The 22,999-nt window shown below is 38.5% G+C and overlaps 1 protein-coding gene across 2 annotated transcripts in view; it reads left to right on the plus strand.

Moving 5' to 3' along the window:
* The window catches only part of LOC126413088 (TBC1 domain family member 13), a 231,162-nt gene that overhangs the window by 116,708 nt on the left and 91,455 nt on the right, over nt 1-22,999 (plus strand). For both annotated transcript variants that reach the window (XR_007575362.1, XM_050082986.1), the window contains exon 7: nt 16,174-16,375. Coding sequence is in view for 1 of the 2 variants with exons in the window: in XM_050082986.1 (XP_049938943.1) it covers nt 16,174-16,375 (202 nt within the window). In the remaining variant the exon portion in view is untranslated. The remainder of the gene's footprint in view (nt 1-16,173; nt 16,376-22,999) is intronic.

Here is a 22,999-nt window from a genome sequence, read left to right on the forward strand (position 1 = left end):
TCTTTAGAAACTTGGTTAGGTTTGGTGAGTGTAGACTCTGATTCCTGATAAATTTTTGATACAAATTACACTTCCTAAAAAGGACTTCAATTGCTTCTTGTTATTAGGAACTGTAAATTTAGCTTTAGCATCTATCATGTCTTTCTTTGGCATCTTTCCTGTGCGTGTGATAACATGTCCGAAGAATTCTATCTCCTTCCTGGCAAACTCACACTCGCTTACTTTAAGCTTTATGCCACCTCTTCTAAGGGCACCTAACACTTCTGTCAGAAGATGGCAGCGACTTTCCCTGTCAACAGATGCCGTCAGTATGTCATCCACATAGAGTGTCGGTTTGCTCAAAAGCTTTCTAAGTAAAACATGATCTAATGCTCTTATAAAAATAGCCACAGAAACGCCCAGTCCAAAAGGAACTACCTTAAATTGGTAGCATTTGCCACCATATAAGAAAGCAGTATACTGTCTACTCTTCTTGGCTAAGGGAATTTGCCAGAAACCAGATGTCAGACCCACACTTGACATTACTTCAGCATGATGGAACTGATAGAACAGGTCATCCATATTTTCTGGGTGATCTGTTTCCCTATAGATTATGGGTTCAGCTTTCTAGCCTCTGATGCAAGCCTCACTGATTTATCCCTCTTCTTGACAACACCTAGTGGATTATTGTATTTACTATTGCTTCTCTCTATTATCCCTATCTGCTGCATTCTTTCCAATTCAGTTTCAGCTGCCTTCCTTAGTGCAACAGCTATATGATATGCTCGCTGCACATCAGAAAATACATTATTATAATATTCACATAGTAGATCATGCATCTCCTTCCTTTGTCCTTCACTTATCGTTTCAATGTTATCAATTTTGTGTTTAATTTCTGACATTGTCTTCTTCAGATCTCTGTGATTCCCCCCTCCCACTGTTCACTGTTTTCTCTTGCCCTTTGATCCCTGTTAATTACGTGTTGCCCCACTTTAATCTATCTTTAACTGGTTTCTTTTAGAGTCTTGAACAGCTCCCACATCGATCATCCAATTATAAAATTCATACAGAGTTCAGTAATAATGATACAGTTGTGACTAAATTCAATATCACCTATCTTAAAACACAGCATTATCTGGGTCCTAACAGGTGTGCTTAACCTGTCAGTCAGACCCCTAGTCTGCATCCCTACGACTGGCAATTCCATAACTTGTGTGATGGATTTCAGATGCTCATAAAACATTTCAGAGATCCCACTACTCTCATTGCCTGAATCGAGAAGTGCTTCAGTCTCAAACCCTCCAACACTCACTTTAATTTTTGGTTGTAATTTTACTACCCTATTTCTTCTAAAAGATTCTTCCTCAAGAAGAATCTTCTCAAAGCTTTGAAATTCATATATAGCACCTTCCATGGTTATAATATTGAATTCTCCCTCTGTGTGGTTCATTGCCTTGTTGCTGCTCCCAGAAATAATATTACATTGTAACTCAACACAGTCTACTTCCACATTTACATCTCTGCTACTTGTATCTCCAGCTGTATCAACAACACACTGCAAAACATTGCTGTCTACCACACCAGTTTCATTAGAAAGTTCCTCAGTAGCTGCCAGAAAATTCTTGTAGGACATATGGCAAATGGATACCTTATGTAAGCCTACTGATTTCCTGCGAAAATAACCAACGTGTGGAAATAGTGTCTTTGCATTAATTCAAAGAGCCTCTGTGATGTCTGCCGTCGATGGTATTGTGACATTATAGCCACCTGTGAAAGTAGCCATCTCATATACCAGCACTGCTGTACTCATTGCAAAGCTTTTTATATTGGTATGATTACCAGCCAGCTGTCGGCCAGGATGAATGACCACCACCAAACTGTGGCCAAGAGCAAAGCTTGTGGTACAACATCAGCTGATCCTAAAATGTTTGATTCCAATGGCTGCTTCGCAACCTGGGCCGTCCAGATGCTCTCCTCCATCACCAGCTTATCTGAACTTTCCAGATGGGCGTTACCCTTACTACACATTCTCTGCCCCTGAAGTCATTTCAGCCTCAACCCATCGTAACCCACTGTGTCTACACCCTCTACACAACAGTTTCTGCCCCTTCTTTTGTATGCAGGGTGCAGTCGTCCAGAATAATAAGAATGAACCCTGTTAATTGTTGTTTATTTGAGGCAACCAAATGTATAGTTTTCTTGAAGTGCAAAGCTTTTACAAAACCACCATTTCTTTGGCTATACTGATCATCACTCCAGCAGCATACATCATATCAAAATCTCTCATTATGTAGGACATTAGAAAATTTCTACCCTCTAAATTTTGTAATAACCTTTTATTTCTTACCTATTTTGAAAGAACAGATAAAAGGAAAAAACGATCCTTAGCCTCTTTATGAGCTTCCTGATTTTCTACCCTTAATGTGTCTATTTTAACAATATTTTCTTTACTCCCTGTGCTAACCTCCTCCTCTACTCAGTGTGCCCTTAATTTTCTTGTAACTTTAGATTCATTCTCATTAATAAAGCTTTTGTACTGCTCTTTCCTAATATCTCCACACTATTTACCACTTTACTGCCTACTTCTACTATATCATCCAGTGCAAAACTATCCACAAAGTTGTTTTCACCCATATTTTCCTCAGAATGTACTAGATTTATAACACATGGCTCTGCTCACTTTTTTCCTTGCTTCCTCTTCCATTTAGTTTCTCTTAGCTTCCTTAATGTCCTTGCAACTTACACGAACTTAGCCGAGCTCTTAGCTTTACACAGTTTAAACAAATGAATTATAATATGTATTATTCGATCAATCTTTTGCTATAAATAATTTCTTAGGAAAATTCTATCACTCTGTGGTAGCGGTAGCACTTACTTTGATCCCTCCTGTGCTATTCTGTGATGATGCTTCTGGAACAGGTAGGCACGTTTCCTGTGCCTTGAACTCCTGACATATACGTACACTGCACATAAACCCTCGTAATACATTGCACCAGCTACTAACAGCTCTCCTGTCCTCACATTGATCACAGGTGACATGTTTCCAACACACAGGCATCTCCACTGTGTCTTCTTCTTGCTTCAGCTCCAACACAAATCTTGCTTTTTTATTATTTGGGCTAAATATAGTGATAGTTCTTGCACCACATTCTATACCCATAAGCCACTTACACTCTCCTTATACTGTCCCATGTTTTTGATCAAGTAGATAGTGAAATTCGCCAAACAAATCATAAATTATAACATTTCTGCTCCAAGTTTAAAAACGTAAGACTTCTTGACATCAACAGCTATGAAAACACTAGTTTCACAATGCATGGTCAACATTTAAATCTACCTGGTAAAAGGAGACTTGCATCAGACATAAACAAAGTTGTTGACGTAATAATTCATGAAAACAGCTGTGAAAGCAGACGGGCTATCGCCCTAAATCCCAACATGCAGGGAAACTAGTGGAAAGGGCCAACTCCACCCAGATTTGGCCGAATATAAAAAATCCAGAACAGGAGGAAATTCAAAGCGACAAACTAAAAGTACCATTAAGGCTCATGCACTTAAATATACAATATCTTAGAAATAAGCTCAATGTTTTGCAGACTTTTGTTAATTGTCATTCACCTCATGTAGTTGTGTTAAACGAGCATGGACTAAAATCTGAGGAAATTATTTACTTTAAACTAGATGGCTATTTCCTAGGAAATAGCTACTATAGACAGCATCTTAAACATGGAGGTGTAGCAGTATTTGTTAGAGAGCAGCTCTATGTAAATAAATTAAACCATCTAGATCTGTATGATAATGAAGGCTTGACTGAAGTGACAGGCGTGGAACTCCATATCAAAGGTTGCAGAAAGGGCACGATCAAACAGAAAATTATTGGGATTTATCATCCATCAAAATCAGAGGTAGAGCATTTCGTAGATATTTTTAGTAGAATAGTGGGACACCGTGACCCAAATGAGGTAACAATACTTGGTGACTTGAATATAGAGGCAACATTTTGCAATAACCATAACAGCAGGCTAATAGATAACCTTAACTCCTATAATCTTATGAGTGCAGTAAATTCAAATACAAGAGTAACTCAGTCTACTTCTAGTAGAATAGACTACATAATACTAAGTAAAGAGGTAAAAGATAGTATTAGATGCTGGAATGTGGACTTCCACTACTCAGACCACAAATGTCAATTTGTAGACTATGAACACACAAGTACACAAGAAAGGACTCAGGTCGTAGAACATAAAAGAATGGTTAAAGAGAAAAACATTGATGCTTTTAAAGGTAAACTATAATCTGAGGATGAGCACTAGTTCTTGAGCAAAAAGGACCCAAGTACAAATGGGCCCAATTTTATGATATTATTTTACAATATCTTAATTTTTGCTGCCCAGTGAAAGAAATTAAGAAAGTAGTGACTCACAACCAAAAAGTAAAAAACACCAGACTGACTCTGCCAGCTTACATGATTAAACCTAGGCAAAATATCGAGGATCTAAGTGTGCTACATAAGTCAACTAAACTGCATATATTTAAGGATAAGTATAAGCAAGCTAAAAAACAATTTCAGGAACAGCTCTCAAATTTAAGAAAACAGATCCTACATAAGGAAATAGCTCAGTCATCAAATATAGGGAAGACTTCATGGAATATAATAGATAGATATCGCAAAGCCACCCCTAAGTTAGATGCTCAGATTGACAGAATCCAGCATGAAGGAAACCATATTAATGATCCGGATGAAATCTGCAATATATTTAATGAATATTTTATATCTTCAGCTGTGAATCCAGTTAATAACACAGCTCTGACTCGGATTGTAAAGCCTTACCCTAGGCTGGAAACTGCTTTTGAATTTAAGGAAGTGAGTGTGGAGGAAATAGGAAAAATAATAAATAACGTAAGGAATAAAACCTCATCTGACTGGGATGGACTGAGTAGTATTGTAATTAAAAAATGCAATAAGGAATTAGTTGGAATAATTACCCATATGATCAACAGTAGTATCAGGGAGCACACATTTCCAAATATATTGAAGAAAAGTATAGTTAAACATGTGCATAAAAAAGGATTGAAAGAAGAGCTATCAAACTTCAGACCCATATCACTAATACCAATTTTCAGTAAAATATGTGAAATTGTTTTGTTGACACAACTTATTGATTATTTCGCGAAGAATAATTTACTAGCAGAAACACAGCATGGCTTCAGAAAGCATCACAGTACCATTATGGCAATTACCGAATTTCTCCACAAGGTATATGATGCCCTGGATGAGGGAATGCAGACAGCAGGGATATTTCTAGACCTTACTAAAGCATTTGACTCAGTGAACCATGAGCTACTACTGAGCAAACTGGAAAATTACAATATAAATGCCACATCCATACAACCACCGATCACATATCTAACCAATCGTAAGCTGTGTACAAAGCTGAGTTATGAAATTAACTGTTAGATCAAACATTCCAATCCAGCTATGAAACAGTGAAACAAGGTGTACCTCAGGGCTCTGTGTTGGGCCCTTTCCTTTTCCCGGTCTACATTAATGATTTAGAGTCACCTCTGTACTCCCAACTAGTAAGTTATGCAGATGATACCTCGCTTTTGTTCTTTTGCCAAACAAACTAATGACTTGACATTGGCTGCAACTCATGGCTTAAGTCAAATAACTACTTACTTCCATGATCAAGGTCTAAAAGTCAGTATTAGCAAATCCCAGCTATTACCATTTAAACATGGTAATTCATACCAAAGCTGCATTGATAATATAAATGGCAACAAAAAAGTAGACACCGACAAATGTAAATCTTTGGGGATATACTTAGACAAAAATCTTAGATGGGTAGAACATATCAGTTTTGCATGCGATAAAATCAGCAGTTCACTGAACTTAATTAGCAAACTATCAAAATTAGTCTCTGAACAAACATTAAAAACTGCTTATTATGGGACAATATTTGCATATATTAATTATGGAATAGAGGTATGGGATGTGCTGCTGATACACACTTGAACAGAATCCTAACACTGCAGAAAAGAGGAATCAGGACCATGCAGCGACTAGGATACAGAGATTCATGTAGAGAAACCTTTGTACAACATAAATGTCAACAGTGTACTCCTTGTATCTGTACAAATTAATAACATTCTTTGTGGACCATAAAAATAATGAAGCTAAGTGCTCTGATGTGCGTACCCATAACACAAGACAAAAAGATTGCTTCTTCAGAAACAGAACTAAACTAAAGTCAACAGATCATAGTCCTTGGATAAATAGTCAGATATGGTTTAACAAACTGCCAAGTGCTATAAGATGCCACAGAGGTAAAGTATTCAAAAGGGAATTAAAATCATTCTTAACACTCAAATTTTTGTACTCACTGAATGAATACTCATATTAAAATGTAGCTATTCTGAAATGTAGGCCTAACTCTTCTAGCTATATGATTTACTATTCGGAGGTGATTGTAATATATATTATTTTTGTAACAACATGCTGTAAATTCAGATACCTATACTACACTACTGGCCATTAAAATTGCTACACCAAGAAGAAATGCAGATGATAAATGGGCATTCATTGGACAAATATATTATACTAGAACTGGCATGTGATTACATTTTCACGTAATTTGGGTCCATAGGCCCTGAGAAATAGAAGCTGCTGGCCAGGGCAGCAGTCGAATATTTTCTGTATCCAGAAAGGCCCATACCGGACCTGAAACGTGCGGTCGTGCATTATCCTGCTGAAACATAGGGTTTCGCAGGGATCAAATGAGGGGTAGAGCCACGGGTCGTAACACATCTGAAATGTAACGTCCACTGTTCAAAGTGCCGTCAATGCGAACAAGAGGTGCCCGAGACGTGTAATCAATGGCACCCCATACCATCACGCGGGTGATACGCCAGTATGGTGATGGTGAATACATGCTTCCAATGTGCGTTCACTGCGATGTCGCCAAACACGGATGCGACCATCATGATGCTGTAAACAGAACCTGGATTCATCCGAAACAATGACGTTTTGCCATTCGTGCACCCAGGTTCGTCGTTGAGTGTACCATCGCAGGCGCTCCTGACTGTGATGCAGCGTGCAGGAAAACTGCAGCTAGGTTTCCGAGCTGATAGTCCATGCTGTTGCAAACGTCGTCGAACTGTTCGTGCAGATGGTTGTTGTCTTGCAAATGCCCCCATGTGTTGACTCAGGGATCAAGATGTGGCTGCACAATCCATTACAGCCATGCTGATAAGATGCCTGTCATCTCAACTGCTGGTGAGTCGAGGCCGTTGGGATCCAGCACAGCGTTCTTTATTACCATCCTGAATCCACCGATTCCATATTTTGCTAACAGTCATTGGACCTAGACCAACTCGAGCAGCAGTGTCGTGATATGATAAACCGCAATCGCGATAGGCTATGATCCAACCTTTATCAAAGTTGGAAATGTGATGGTACGCATTTCTCCTCCTTACACGAGGCATCACAACAATGTTTCACCAGGCAACGCCGGTCAACTGCTGTTTGTGTGTGAGAAATCGGTTGGAAACTTTCCTCATGCCAGCATGTTGTAGGTATCACCACCAGCACCAACATTTTGTGGGTGCTCTGAAAAGCTAATCATTTGCATATCGCAGCATCTTCTTCCTGTCGGTTAAATTTCGCGTCTGTAGCACGTCATCTTCATGGTGTAGCAATTTTAATGGCCAGTAGTGTACGTAACAACTGTATGTTGCATTATGAAGTACTGTACCAAATAATGCCAAGTGCATCACCCGTAAGTGGCTTCTTGTACATGTGAATTGCAAATTCCTACTGTTTGTACAAAAATTTTATAAAAATGATATGACATTTGCAGAAGTCACCGGTTGGTGACTGTATGCAAAAAAAGATATTAAATAAATAAAAAAACGTTCATAGATAAACCGGATTTTTCTATCATTCTCCATTAAATTAAATGCTCACAGTTCTCGGTTAACAATCTCCTAATGTTGCACAGCAAATTCCAACAGAGATGTCAGTTTCTTGCTTTCACAGTTCTAATCCAAAAGCGATGCCAATTTAAGCAGCATTCATGGTCTGTCAAAAATCTTCCCTACTTCTTTACTAGAATTGCTCTGTTGGATGCATTGTACAGGCAACTACAAGTTGGGTAAATTAATTACTTGTACTAAACACCAAGTTGATGTCAATCTGATATACATACCACTCAGTTTATAATGTAATTGAACTGATAAAAGATATACCCACCATGGGGTGGGAGGAGAAAACATGTGAAGGTTAAGGAAGTGTGCAAGCTTTCACAGCCAGTGGCTCCTTCTTCTGGTGGATCGGTTGAGGGAAAGGAAGAGGGATGAACGAAAGGACTGGTGAGGTTTAGGAAAGAGGGAGAATTTGGAAAAGTCACCCAGAATCCAGGGTTAGAGGAGACTTACTGGATGGAATGAGTAGGAAAGACTGAATCATTCTGGTTTCTCTGACATACATACTGCTCGATATACAGCGTAATAGGATCAATCTTTCCATCTCGTCCCTTCTGATAAGTCTCATTTTCCTTCGTCCCTCTTCCTTCCTCTTCACACCTTCTGGCAGAAGAAGGAACCACTGGAAGCTTGTATGTTCCCTTAACCTTAATATATGTTTTGTCCTGCTGTCGCTTGGGTACTAGAGTTTTAATCTGTTGAATTACATTATATTTTCAAAACGTTATTATTGTCCCTTGCAGATGTTGTTCTTGTTGGCTGAAAATAACATTCTTTTCCATGTAGTTGACTATTTAGCAATTATCTTAAATAATGAGGAGGATGTCATTAATTATCAGTTATTTGAAGCCGCTAAATGCTTTAGACTGCACAGCTTGTAAAAAAAGTGTCACTCTTTTGCTTACATTGGCATCACTCAACTAATGGGATCATGGGTCAGCCTTGATGCAAAACACTTTTGTTATTTATTTGTTCCCAGATTAGTTTCTGTGGTAATATCACCATCGCCAGTGGGTTCTTGCATTCTAAAACGTGCAGAAATAGTGTATTTATAAACAACATAAAATGTTATTTCATGTGTACTGTTTGGTTCTAGATATTGTTTTCTGTGAATAATTTCATAATACCTTATTTACTATGTGTCACAGCATGGTTTTTACGATTGTTGCCACAGTTTGTGGCATATTTTCTGTGTTTTTTCGTTGCTGAGTTTGAAGCTACGTATGTCATACAAAACTCACTCATGATTATGGCATAATTTCGAATTTCCTAGTCTGCAATTCAAGCAGTGGCAGACCTAGTGGCGCACAAAATCAAATTACCACCACCACCACCACCACATAATTAATGTTACATAATGTATCCCAGACCAAACTCAAGTGGAGCTGACTTCATACAATACTAAATTCAGTATAATATTTTTGACAGCATTTGTGCCGTCTTCAGCTTTTGCCACTTCAACAGTATGCTGGCAATTATTGCATAAAAATTTTACTTTTAAGGTAATTAAAAGCAGAATTTATGCAGAGATTTACACCTTGCTCTATGTCAGTGGCCAGTAACTATTTTTCTTAATGTTTGGTAAGTATTCTTTTTTTTTTTTCGTTTGAACTGTGAGTGTATCCCACTTTCTCATCATTGTCTCCAACGGCTCTTTCCATGCAGTAATGATGATCAGCCCTCACCCTTCTGCACTGGCAAGAGTGAGCAGCCTGTAGGGACTCACTCCATTTGCTCGTAGTTCTCCATTAAATAGAAAATATGTGGAGCTTAGGATGTGCCTGAAAAGGTCAGTGGCCTTCTGACCAACGAGTTCTAGTGACTGACATAGAGGCATTCTGGCGAAAAATGAAACATTGAATGAGTCCTTCAGCCCAAAGTTGTTGAGGCATTTCATAGTATCCATAAAATTGTGAATGTGATGTGGACATTTACCCACATAAAAGGACTTACTATCTCTCTCAGGTATTTTGTCAGCAGGTGTATAGGAGCTCTGATGTTGCTCACATTAGATTAGATTAGATTTACTTTCATTCCAATTGATCCGTAGTGAGGAGGTCCTCCAGGATGTGGAACATGTCAGAAAAACAACAATACATGACAAATATTTAAACTAAAACAAATAAGCTAATGTACCATTCCACAGGTCCCAAGTGGAATGATCGTCATTTTTTAATGAACACTAAGAGTCATTTTACAAATACTATTGCACTGAATTTAAAATAAAAAAGTTTTTTATTTATTTATAAGGTAAGAAACATGTAATACAACTACTGTAATACTTATTTACAATGAACACATTACTGCACTGAAATGGTGCAGAAGTTAGATTATACTTACACACACACACACACACACACACACACACACACACACACACACACACAAATTTTCAGTGAACACATTACTGCACTGAAATTGTGCAGAAGATATGTTGTACTTATATACAAATCAGTTGGTTTTCCTCAGAAATTCATCAATGGAGTAGAAGGAGTTGGCCACCAATAAATCCTTTAGGCTTCTCTTAAACTGAATTTCATTGGTTGTTAAGCTTTTTATGGCTGCTGGCAAGTTATTGAAAATGTGTGTTCCTGAATAATGCACACCTTTTTGTACAAGACTAAGTGACTTTAAATCCTTGTGAAGATTATTCTTATTTCTAGTATTGATTCCATGAATTGAGCTATTGGTTTGAAAAAGTGATATATTTTTAATGACAAATTTCATTAAGGAATAAATATATTGGGAAGCTGTAGTTAGTATCCCTAGTTCCCTAAACAGGCTTCTGCAGGATGTTCTTGAGTTCACACCACATATAATTCTTACTGCACGTTTTTGTGCCCGGAAAACTTTAGCTTGGCTTGATGAATTACCCCAGAAAATAATCCCATATGACATTATGGAATGAAAGTAAGCATAGTATGCCAGCTTTTTCATTTTTATATCCCCTATGTCTGACAAAATTCGCATTGCAAACAGAGATTTGTTGAGACGCTTCAGCAGTTCTGTGGTGTGCTCCTCCCAGTTGAATTTATTATCAAGCTGTAATCCCAAGAATTTAACACCGTCCACTTCTTCTATCTTCTTGTCATCATATGTTAGACATATACTCTTGGGACACCCCTTACAAGTTCTGAACTGCATGTAGTGTGTTTTTTCAAAGTTTAGTGACAAAGAATTGGCTAGGAACCAGTGATTAATGTCTACAAATATTTTATTGGCTGATCTTTCTAAGACTACACTTGATTTGCTATTTATTGCAATGTTTGTATCATCAGCAAACAAAACAAACTTGGCATCTGGTAATGTTACTGATGAAAGGTCATTGATATACACAAGAAAAAGTAAGGGCCCCAAAATGGAACCTTGTGGGACCCCACATGTAATTAGTTCCCAGTTGGATGATGCCTGATAGCTTGATACATGTCTCTTTCCTAATAACACCCTTTGTTTCCTGCCAGAGATATAAGATTTGAACCATTTTGCAGCATTTCCTGTTACACTATAATATTCTAGTTTACTTAAAAGGATATTGTGATTTACACAGTCAAATGCCTTTGACAGATCACAAAATATACCAGTTGCCTGCAATTTTTTGTCTAATGAATTAAGTACATTTTCACTGTAAGTGTAGATAGCCTTCTCAATATCAGAACCTTTTAGAAATCCAAACTGTGACTTTGACAGTATGTTATTTGAGATAAGATGGTTATAAAGACGACTGTACATTACTTTTTCGAAAATTTTTGAGAATGCTGGCAACAGTGAAATTGGACGGAAATTTGATGCTATTTCTTTATCTCCCTTCTTAAACAGTGGCTTAACTTCAGCATATTTCAGCCATTCGGGAAATATTCCACTGATAAATGACTGGTTACACAGATAGCTTAATATGTTACTTAGCTCAGAATCACATTCTTTAATTAACTTTGTTGATATTTCATCATACCCACTAGATGTTTTTGATTTTAAAGATTTTATGATGGACATTATTTCTGTTGGGGTAGTGAGGGTCAAATTCATATTATGGAAGTTACTTGAAATGTCTGGTCTAAGGTAATCCATAGCAGCATCTACCGAACCTGACAACCCCATCTTTTCAGTAACAGTTATAAAATGTTTGTTAAAAACTTCTGCAACACTATACACATCTGTCACCAATGCATCATTTACTCTTAATGCTATTTGTTCCTCTTCATGTCTGGTTCTACCGGTCTCCTCCTTCACTATATCCCATATTGTCTTTATTTTGTTATCTGATATGACTATCTTTTCCTTGTAATATATTTGCTTTGACATCCGTATTACAGTCTTTAATATTTTGCAGTATTTCTTATAATGTGCTATAGCATCAACATTGGAAATGTTTCGGATTGACAGATACAGTTTTCTTTTTGTTTTACAAGATACCCCTATTCCTCGAGTAATCCATGGCTTCTTTGTAGACTTTGCTCTAACCTTGGTAAGTTTTGGGGGAAAGCAGTGTTCAAATAAGGTAAGCACTTTATTAGCAAAAATGTTATATTTTTCATTCATGCCATGAGCACTGTAAACATCAGTCCAGTGAATGTCTCTGAGGAGTGTCCTAAAATAATCAATTTTTGGCTTACTGATTACCCTCTTGAGCTCAGATTTAACAGATTTTATATCTTGTTCAGTATTAACATTTAACAGAAGGAACTGCATGTCATGGTCTGAGAGGCCATTGACTATTGGTTTTGTAATATAATTTTGTTCATTTGACTTTTCTATAAAGATATTATCAATGGCTGTTTGTGAGCAAGTGGTTATCCTAGTGGGGAACTTTACTGTGGGAATTAAGTTGAATGATAGTGTTACTAACTCAAATAGGTTCTTATTGGGAGAGTCTTTAAGGAAATCTACATTGAAATCACCAGCAACCACTATTTCTTTGTTTTTGGTTGTTAAATGGGCCAGTACAGCTTCAAGGTGGTTTACAAACAGATTAAAGTTACCTGCAGGTGCTCGATATACACTTAATATTATGAAAGATTTTTTGTGAAATTCTAATTCTGTTGCACATGCTTCCATATGCTGTTCTAGGCAAAATTTATGAATGTCTATGTTCTTAAATTTATGACAGTTCCTGATGAATGTGGCAACTCCTCCTTTCTCCATTTCTGATCTACAATAGTGAGATGCTAACCTAAACCCTGTAACACTTAAAAGTTCTATACCAGTGGTCACATGATGTTCAGAGAGGCAGATTATGTCAGCTGGGTTTGAAGACTCTAATTCATCTATGCAGATAGTTAATTCATTAATTTTATTTCTCAGTCCTCGAATATTTTGATGCAATAAAGATAGCTGACATTTCACATTGACTGACTTAAAATTGGATGGAGTTAAAATATCTGCTGACAGTTGAAAATTCTTAACCAATGGCTGTTTATGTTGATGTAATAAGCTGGAATTATGTTTTTTGATTTCTTTCTCAAACTGAAGGTTTGTCTCAGTTCTAACCTCTCTTAAAATTTGTTTTCTTTCTGTCCTCCCTACCCTAAAAAAGGGTCCTTTCTGAATCCTATAACCACTGGTATTTTACCACTCATGACAGTGCCTCCCCCCTTTAACTTTCCTGCTACTTCCCCAGCCAATTTACCCTTCCCCTTCCTGTTGAGGTGAAGGCCATGCCTAGTATAATCCCACCTACTGACAGAATCAACATGAACCACACCAATGTGTGACCCCGCACCCGACATGAGCAGCCGTTCCAGCTCCAAATTAACTCTCTTGACAGAAGAGTTCAAATGAGGTCGGTCATGGCGCCCAAGAACAGATACAAACTCAAGACTGGTATGCCTCGATGCTGATGCAATCTTCGCCAGGTCACACTCTATGCTGTACCCAGGATCTCTGTCAATACTGTTACCTGCCCCACCCACTATAACCACGGTGTCTTCCTTAGTGAAATCTTTGCAAAGTGATCCTAAATCCTCTGTCACCTGCTCCAGACCAGCACTGGGTTTAAAAAAATTGGTGACCTGGTATTCTGATCCTAATTCATCCTGCAAGAGTTGGCCAACACCTCTTCCATGGGAACTACCTAACAACAACACTTTCTTTCTCTTTACTGATTTCCCTACATTCTTACTTTTCAATTTGCTGCTGAAAGTTTGTTGTGCCCTGTCTACACCTGTAACTGCTTGAGGCTCACCAGCTTCTAACTGAAGCAACAGGTCAAATCTATTTTCCACATTCACCATAAAGCTGTCAGACAAAGTTCTAGGCCTGTTCCTCCTGTTGCCTGTTGCCACTTCCCACCTCTCTTTACCCTTCTCCCTCCTTAACCTGTCAAGATCTCCCCTGGCCTTGTCTAACTCAGCCTGAAGGGCAGCAATTTTCCCCTCCTGTTCCAGTATCTTCCTATCTCTACTACAAATCCTACAAAACCACTGATGAGTCTCATTTACTTCCCCTATTCCCACGCCACTACAGTCACCCACATGGAAAAAACTACAGCACCCATCACACCAAAGCCCCGACCTAACAATTCTACGGCAAGTCAAGCACTTTTCACTCATGATAAACGTAATAATTTATTAAGAATAAGTCAGTTAAATTACAGATAAACACGAAAATATGGTTACACAAATTTGGCCTATACGCAACTGTGTGTAAACAAAAACAAAAGTGCAAAGTTTCTGAAACAACAAGTTAAACTTTACGCTACTTTCCGGAAATGCTAGTTAAATAATGAAGAGGTACGCTAAGTTAAATTGCTGGAGAGAGCAAGGAACAACTAAACGAGATTCTATAGATTTGCTGCAGCAGAACGTAAACAGAAAATACGACTGTACAGTCTTTTCGCGTTTTCTGCTATATTACGTAATGAGAAATGAAACCTTTAATGGTACACTTAAATGGCACACTAATACACTTATTTACCACGTAATCAGTACTAATCTATGTGTTTTATAATCTAAAATAACTTATCTTTACGAGAACATCAAACCTCGCGCTAGTCGCTTGGCTGCAGGGCTGCCAACAATGGGGCGTAATGGCACCCCATCTTTGTGGACCTAGGGGAGTGCATAAAGTCTTGGTGGCACAGGCCCTTGTAGTGAAAATTTCTTGATTACCCATTCTGGTAACTGTGATTCCTTGAGAAGTGACCGGATCATGTTCTCCACCTTCTTGCTTGATTGAGCACTGATCTTCCTGTAGGAGTGGTAATCCTGCATCTTCTCAGTACGGTCTCATGGAAGAGAACAATAGTGTCATTGCCTTTTCAGCAGGTAAGATAACAATCTCAGGGCACTCTCTAAGATTCTGGATGGCAGCCAGGGAGGACAGAGCAACTACAATGATGCTACCACAGATGCTGATGCAAGTGTCTCCATGCCTTCCAACAACATATGCCCTCGGTTGTGGACTGCAGAGGAATGGCTTGTGTTGGGAGAGGATGTAAGTTGGCCATGCACACTCAGGAGCTCAGTTCGTCTATGCACTTTTGACGGCAACATGTCTGATCACCGAAATAATTTGTCCCTTGGACACTCTAGACTGGCAGTACATCCATTGACCGTTTTATCATCAAATACCCCAGGAAAAATTAAAGAATCGTATTTTTTAAGTTTTTTTAGATACAGTTCCAGATTTTTAAATGTGAATAAAAATGGTAGATGCAGTAGTATTTCCCCTTTCTGTTAATTCACATCTTCAGTGCTCATGCTCTAATTATACATTCTACTTTTTTGGGTCTTATTGTTGTTCATGTATAATCTCTGATGTTTGTACATAGCCCACACTAGTGAACTATGGCGCACTGACAGCAAAATTGAAGTGAAGAATGCTTTTTTACATTTACATGCAGTAATCATCCTGCCCATTGCTGTTGGAGGTTGTCTGTATTTTTTGACAGTGCTTCATAAGCATAGGAGACACATTGCTTGTCACTTAAGTTAGAAGTAAAATTGTTAATCTTCCTTTTTTAAATTGCATTGGAATATTGTATTTAGAGTGTTTGAGAAAGTTAAAACATTTCATTTTTCAATAAGGATATTTGTGGATGCCCTTTATTCCATTTTTGAGGGCCTCATTTGTGATGTGGCTCAGGAACTTATTTGTGTCCAACAGAGTATGAATTGCATTGCTTTTATTTTATAATTTACTCACTAGTATTTGATTTCAGTAACTATTGTGTCAGTGATACTGAAAGTAAAGCTTGACACTCTTGTTTCTTTACAGAATTTGCAGAAGCTGATTGCTTTTTCTGCTTCACAAATTTAATGGGAGAAATAAGAGACTTCTTCATCAAATCCCTTGATGAAGCAGAATGTGGTATAAGTGGTATGATGGCACGCCTTGGTGAACAACTTCGTAAGAGTGATCTGCAAGTGTGGCTCCGTCTCCAGCAGCTGGAATTGCGGCCACAATATTACAGTTTTAGGTATGCAGTTTTTTCACAAGTTTGTAACTGGGGGCATAGGGAGAGGTGGAGACTGAATGCAGGAAGTACACACATTGTACGGCACCATAAGTACGTAATGCCAAGTTTCATGTTAGTTCTATGAAATAATTCTGTGTCATTGCAATTTGAACCTGTATGCCCTGTTTTGTACAGGTCCCACACACTTTAACAGTATATTGTGGCATATCACATGAGTATTTTGTAAGCAGTCTCATTTCTAGATTGATTTCATTTTCCAAGTTTCCCACCATGTGCACAATTTTAAATTTCTGAACATTTAAAGCAAGTTGTCAATTCTGCACCTCTTTGAAATCTGACTCAATATTTGTGCTGCTTTTTTCGAATGGTACTTCATCTAGATGACTGTATCATCTACAAAAAGTCTAAGGTTACTATTATTATTGTCAGCAAAACGATTGATAACAAAATGAACAGCAAAAATCCCAGAACACTTTCTGTTGGAAGTTAATGGCTCTATATCTTCCCTAGTAAGAAATCCTCAATCCAGTCACAAATTCTGCTTAATATCCCATATGATCATACATTTGACAATAAGCATGGGTGTGTTACTGAGGCAAATGCTTTTTAGAAGTGAATAAGTACTACATCTGACTGACTGCCTTGATCCATAGCTTTGAAAATATTGAGTTTGGTGTATACAAAATGTTTTGAATCCATATTGGTTTGCATGGAGGAGGTCATACTTTTTAATAAACCTTATTTTGTTTGATCTCAGAATATGTTCTAAGATTTTACAAGAGATGGATGTCAAAGACAGAGGGAAATTTTGGGTGAATGTCCAACTAGTTCATAGTTGATATTCAAAAACTGACCACAAAAATAGTTAAACATTAGAAATATACAACTTTCCATCATATTCGTAAGCATTCAAACATTGAATTTAGTTGGGAAGAGTGGAAGATGGAAGACAAAATGTGGGCAATCACTATAAATGAGTATCAGCGTTACCTCACCAACTGGATTTACCTCACCTACTGGATTTGTGCTGTCCTTATAGGAAAGGAGTACATCCTGGTTTGAATAGTCACATGATATGAAGATAATGTAAATTAGTGTTCTAGACTCTGAATTTTTTTCATGTCTATATTTTTATTGGAAACTGTGTGTAGTCTCTTCATGAAGTCAACAATGTAATGCCACAGAAACATGACATGTGTAGAATGCTATTATCCTCAAATACCATGAGACAGATCAGATGTCCACAGTGCAGTCTTCAGAATTGTGTTACTGCACTGTAAAAATTCGCTGAAAATAATGAAAATATTTATATAGTTGGTGTTGGTGCTATTCACCGATTTTTGATAAAAAAAAGTTAGTTTATATTGAATAGTTAGCTCGAGCCCCCATGTGCTGAATATATATATGTTACATTCAACACTCAGCTTAATTGAGTGGCCCCAGAGATGTGGCTGGTCTCAATGTTTGACTACATATTTCGTCATAAGGTGCCAGCTTACACCTGTTGTAAACTCAATTTTCAAGCTGAAATAAAATATATATATTAAAAAACCAATGCAGGCAGGTATTGCGGTGAAATTTAAAATTTTGAATCATGCTGATTTATAATTTGAACAAGTAGTTTATTTCTATTTTTCCACACATAGTCTTCAGTGTATTGACTAATCTCTTAAAATGCAGTCTGAGGTGCTTTTACGTAAGCACGGCCATTAATAGCTGTTGCTACAACCCTTTGCTATGAAATTCATATGTCACGATTACGTCATTCGACAGTGTGTTCACAGCTCACACAATACATTGTTGTCTGCTGTCCTAAACATCTAAATTGCACTCAACTTGATTGTTTTCGAACATCGATACATACATACTTGTCTCCAATCTTGGCTACTAACCAATACCACCCCCAGATGGGTGGCAAGTCCGGCTCTTAGCGTCATTCTCGCTCCACTCCTCTAAGATGGCCACCCTATACATCTTCGAAACGACTGCCCAACTCAAAACAATGTTTGACAAAAAAAGTTATGAATATTCTAAAACTAAATACAATAACACATATGATACATTGAAAAATATGGAAATTTTCTGGCATTAACAATTTACAATTAAATTTTTTGTATCTACCACTGTTTTTTCGCGAATAATGTTTTTGTGGTGTGATTTTGCTTTTCCCAGATTTTTGATACTAAACATAATTAAACAAATAAAAATACATACTTAACTACTCACCTACCTCTTTAAACTTTAGAAATCTGCCACTAGTTTTGTCTCTTTAAATTTATTTATTACCTACAACACAGTTTCTCTCAATCAAATTCCATATTCCGACCTCTCATTCAAAAAGGTACATATTCTGCTAAATTGACTATGATTGCTCGATGCAGCTCTGCTTGTCACATCTGTAAACACTTTGTTCATATTAATCGGTCAAAGCATTGCGGATATCTTAGCTTTTGAACTTTCATAAATTTACAATTTTTAAGGCAACAGTAACTTTTAAACTATTATATATTTTTGTGGCGTGTCTAGATAATTCAGCGTTACATATCTTTCTGTCCATACGTGTCAACTCACACCTCCATGCCACTCTTAGTTTGTTATTATCAGTTTTTCTCTGGCAAATAAATTCCTCCTAGCGTCCAAAATGGCCCTACGCTCCCCTGCCAAGCTTCCGCTTGGCTTTTTCCAAGGCCACATAATCGGTAGCCACTTGCCATGGCCCTGTAGCAACCACCAACCACATGTTCTGTGGCTGAAAACTGCCGCTCTAATCTCCCCCATAGCTTGTACACTCACAATTACACTCCACTTGCTACTCCATAAATGCAATGCATGGTGTCGCAAGAAGCACCAAACCCAATCTGTGCTCTCTAAAATGAAATAATACACAAAAATAAACTCTACATATGATAACAGAGAAATCAAAATGAACAAGTCCCTATATTATCTTATATGGCAGCACTTCCTACCCTAACTTAACGTACACTAAATAAATTTATTCATCAGCATTTCCATGATGCTGATATGACTGGCCAAAGATTGTACGTAATAAAACATAAACGAATCGAAGGTGGACCAGCAATTTTTCTTAAAGTCCTCTAAATATTGTCCTTTTTATTTTGATGAACTATATTTCTTAGTAGAAATTACACAGCAATACAGTAGGCACAACACATTTTGTTGTCTTCTGTGGTTTGCCTCTGACCTGCATCACTGCTGCAGCTCAGACCTCAGGCGCCGTTTCTCAAGTTCTGCTAGTCAACTAACCCAGCTCTACCAGGAACAAGCAAAATTCAACTGATCAGTTTCCTATCAGCAAAGCATGTGGGTACCAAGAACCAGTCGTATGTAAACCCACCCCCTCTGCTATCCAAACTGGACACAGTTAAAACCAAATTTTAGGGCGAAACCTGACACAAGCATACAGAAGAAATACATGCTGGCTACAGACTTTTCTTTGACTGCAACAATTTGTTCCATTCAAGAACAGAAATAGCCCAAATCATTGCAACTGTACAACATTGAGACAATGTTTCTCTGACCAAAGTGAAACTAAGAAAATATGTGACTGGAATAGTACTCAAAAATTTATTATATAATGGGTTCCATGGTAGGTTCCAGCAACAGCTCTGTCTCTAGTTTTAACCCAATCAATAATCTAACTGCTGCTCAATGAACAATGAAAATTACAGCACTGCAAACTGAATAAAATCAAATATATAAAATACCCCATGGCACAACATAATCCACAAATCAGCTTATATTCACCTCAACTAAGTAATGCTAAACATATAAACAAAAATAAAAACAAATTATACATCCCCCTAAATCCAAACATTTCTTCATTGAATACAATAACATATTATATGTATACCTTTCAATTCCATATTCTCATCTGTCAGTCCCAAGCTGAACTATCTCCACTCCCCATGAACCAAGCAAATTTGGTGTGTGACCAAATCACAATCGCCACTCATGAAAATTTGAATCAATATTCATATCATTGTAAACAATAAGAAAAATACCACTCAATGTCTCTCACTTTATTCACATCCTATCATGTACATATAAGTGCTGCACAGTGACTACAACTGTTGTAGCCTGTGTCACTAGTCATTATGGGAGAATTAGCTGTGTCAACCAGTTGTTTCACAGCTTCACTTACCACTATACTTTTACCAAGATAAACATGAGGCCATCCAGGAAATTCTTAAAACAATACACATATGCAAAAAATACTATACAACAAGATATAAAAAAAAGGATTCAACCCCATTACAGTGACTGTTTGTATAGTGTTACATTCCTGAGTCCCAATAGTGTATGTGACCTGTAAGTACACTCATGCTCATAAATTAATGATAATGCTGATACATGGTGAAACTATGCTCTGGTGGGTCATTTGTAGGTTTAAATTGCTCGGGGTATGACCATGCGGTGCATTTGACCTGCAGTCGTGGCACTGGCAACAGTCCACATACACAGAGGTGTGTTGGTGCATGTCAGAGTACGGTGCAGCGAGTAAATGTGCAGATGTTTTCAGACATGCTAATGGTGACTGTGTGTTGAAAATGGCTCAAAGAACATGTATTGATGACGTTATGAGGGGTAGAATACTAGGGTCGGTGGAGTTTGGTCAAACACACCAGGTTGTAGCATGGGCCCTCAGTGTGCCACAAAGTGTGATCTCAAGATTATGGCAATGATTCCAGCATATGGGAAACATGTCCAGGTGCTTCAGTACGGGATGTCCACAGTGTACAACACCACAAGAAGACCGATATCTTACCATCAGTGCCTGCAGACGGCCACGGAGTATTGCAGGTGGCCTTGCTCGGGACCTTACTGCAGCCACTGGAACAGTTGTCTCCAGACACACAGTCTGCACACTACTGAACAGACATGGTTTATTCACCCAGAGACCTGCAAGGTACATATCACTGACCCCTGGTCACAGGAGAGCCTGTAAAGCCAGGTGTCAAGAACACAGTACATGGTCATTGGAATAGTGGTCCCAGGTTATGTTCACAGACAAGTCCAGGTATAGCCTGAACAGTGATTCTCACCGGGTTTTCATCTGGCATGAACCAGGAACCAGACACCAACCCCTTAATGTCCTTGAAAGGGACCTGTATGGAGGTCGTGGTTTGATGGTGTGGGGTGGGATTTTGATTGGTGCACGTACACCCCTGCATGTCTTTGACAGAGGAACTGTAACAGGTCAGGTGTATCGGGACATCATTTTGTACCAGTATGTCCGCCTTTTCAGGGGTGCAGTGCGTCCCACCTTCCTCCTGATGGATGATAATGCACGGCCCCACGAAGCGCCATCGTGGAGGAGTACCTTGAAACAGAATATATCAGGCGAATGGAGTGGCCTGCCTGTTCTCCAGACCTAAACCCCATTGACCACGTCTGGGATGCTCTCGGTCGATGTATAGCTGTATGTCTTCAAACCCATATGACACTTCAGGAGATCTGACAGGCACTGGTGCAAAAAATGGGAGGCTATACCCCAGCAACTGCTTGACTACCTGATCCAGAGTATGCCAACCCATTGTGCAGCCTGTGTATGTGTGCATGGTGATCATATCCCATATTGATGTCGGGGTACATGCGCAGGAAACAGTGGCGTTTTGTAGCACATGTGTTTCGGGACAGTTTTCTCAACTTATTACCAATACCGTGGACTTACAGATCTGTGTTGTGTGTGTTCCCTATGTGCCTATGCTATTAGCACCAGTTTTGTGTAGTGCCACATTGTGTGGCATGCCTATGTTTTCTCTGTAAGACCCCTTTTTCCAGTTGTCCAGTAATTAGCTTGTGTCTCTCTTGTTCAGAAACAGATGTGCCTGGTGGAAAGCTCACTGCCTCAGCTATCAGGTTGGCTGCGTTTTTATTCCACATTACTTCATGAGGTGTAAACCCAGTGACACTGCTTTGTGCACTGTTTATGATGTCCTCAAACTTGGCCACCTATTCTGCCCAGATATGGTATGTATGGGGCTACAGTATGTCCTTCACAATCATCCAAAATCGCACGTTTACATCTCAGCTGGATTTCCTGCAGGATGGTAAACTGAGGTCCTTACATGTTTCACACCTCCCTGCTCCATGAAGTTCTCCCATGCCTTGGAGGTGAATTGGGACCCATTGTCAGAGAGCACTGTTTTTGGCTTTCCAATTTCATTGTAGTAGGACTCCAATTTTTTAATCATAGTCCCACTAGTGGCCTTTTTCATCCCATACATCTTTACTTGTGTGGAGAATACATCAACTGCCAGCAGAATGTACTTTTGCTCACTCCTACTAGTTGGTGATGGGTCGAACACATCAATTGCAAGGAGCTCGTTAGCGTTTTTGGGCAAGATGTTTTGCATCTCACCTTGACTGGTAATGGTGGTGTGTTTTACTCACTGGCACCTGTCACAAGCACCTAGTTGCTTTCTCACCCTATGGTCCATGTTATTGAACACCTCACAGTCTTGTAGTACCCCTATACATTTTTGTGCCCCATCGTGCCCATGGCTCAGATGCACCTAATTAATTAGGGACTGGACATGTTCCTCAGGCCAGTACAGTCGCCACTCCTTTTTGCTTTCGTTCTCTTCTGTGGAACAACAACCC

The sequence above is a fragment of the Schistocerca serialis genome, chromosome 1 (assembly GCF_023864345.2).
Source record: "Schistocerca serialis cubense isolate TAMUIC-IGC-003099 chromosome 1, iqSchSeri2.2, whole genome shotgun sequence".
Lineage (NCBI taxonomy): Eukaryota > Metazoa > Arthropoda > Insecta > Orthoptera > Acrididae > Schistocerca > Schistocerca serialis.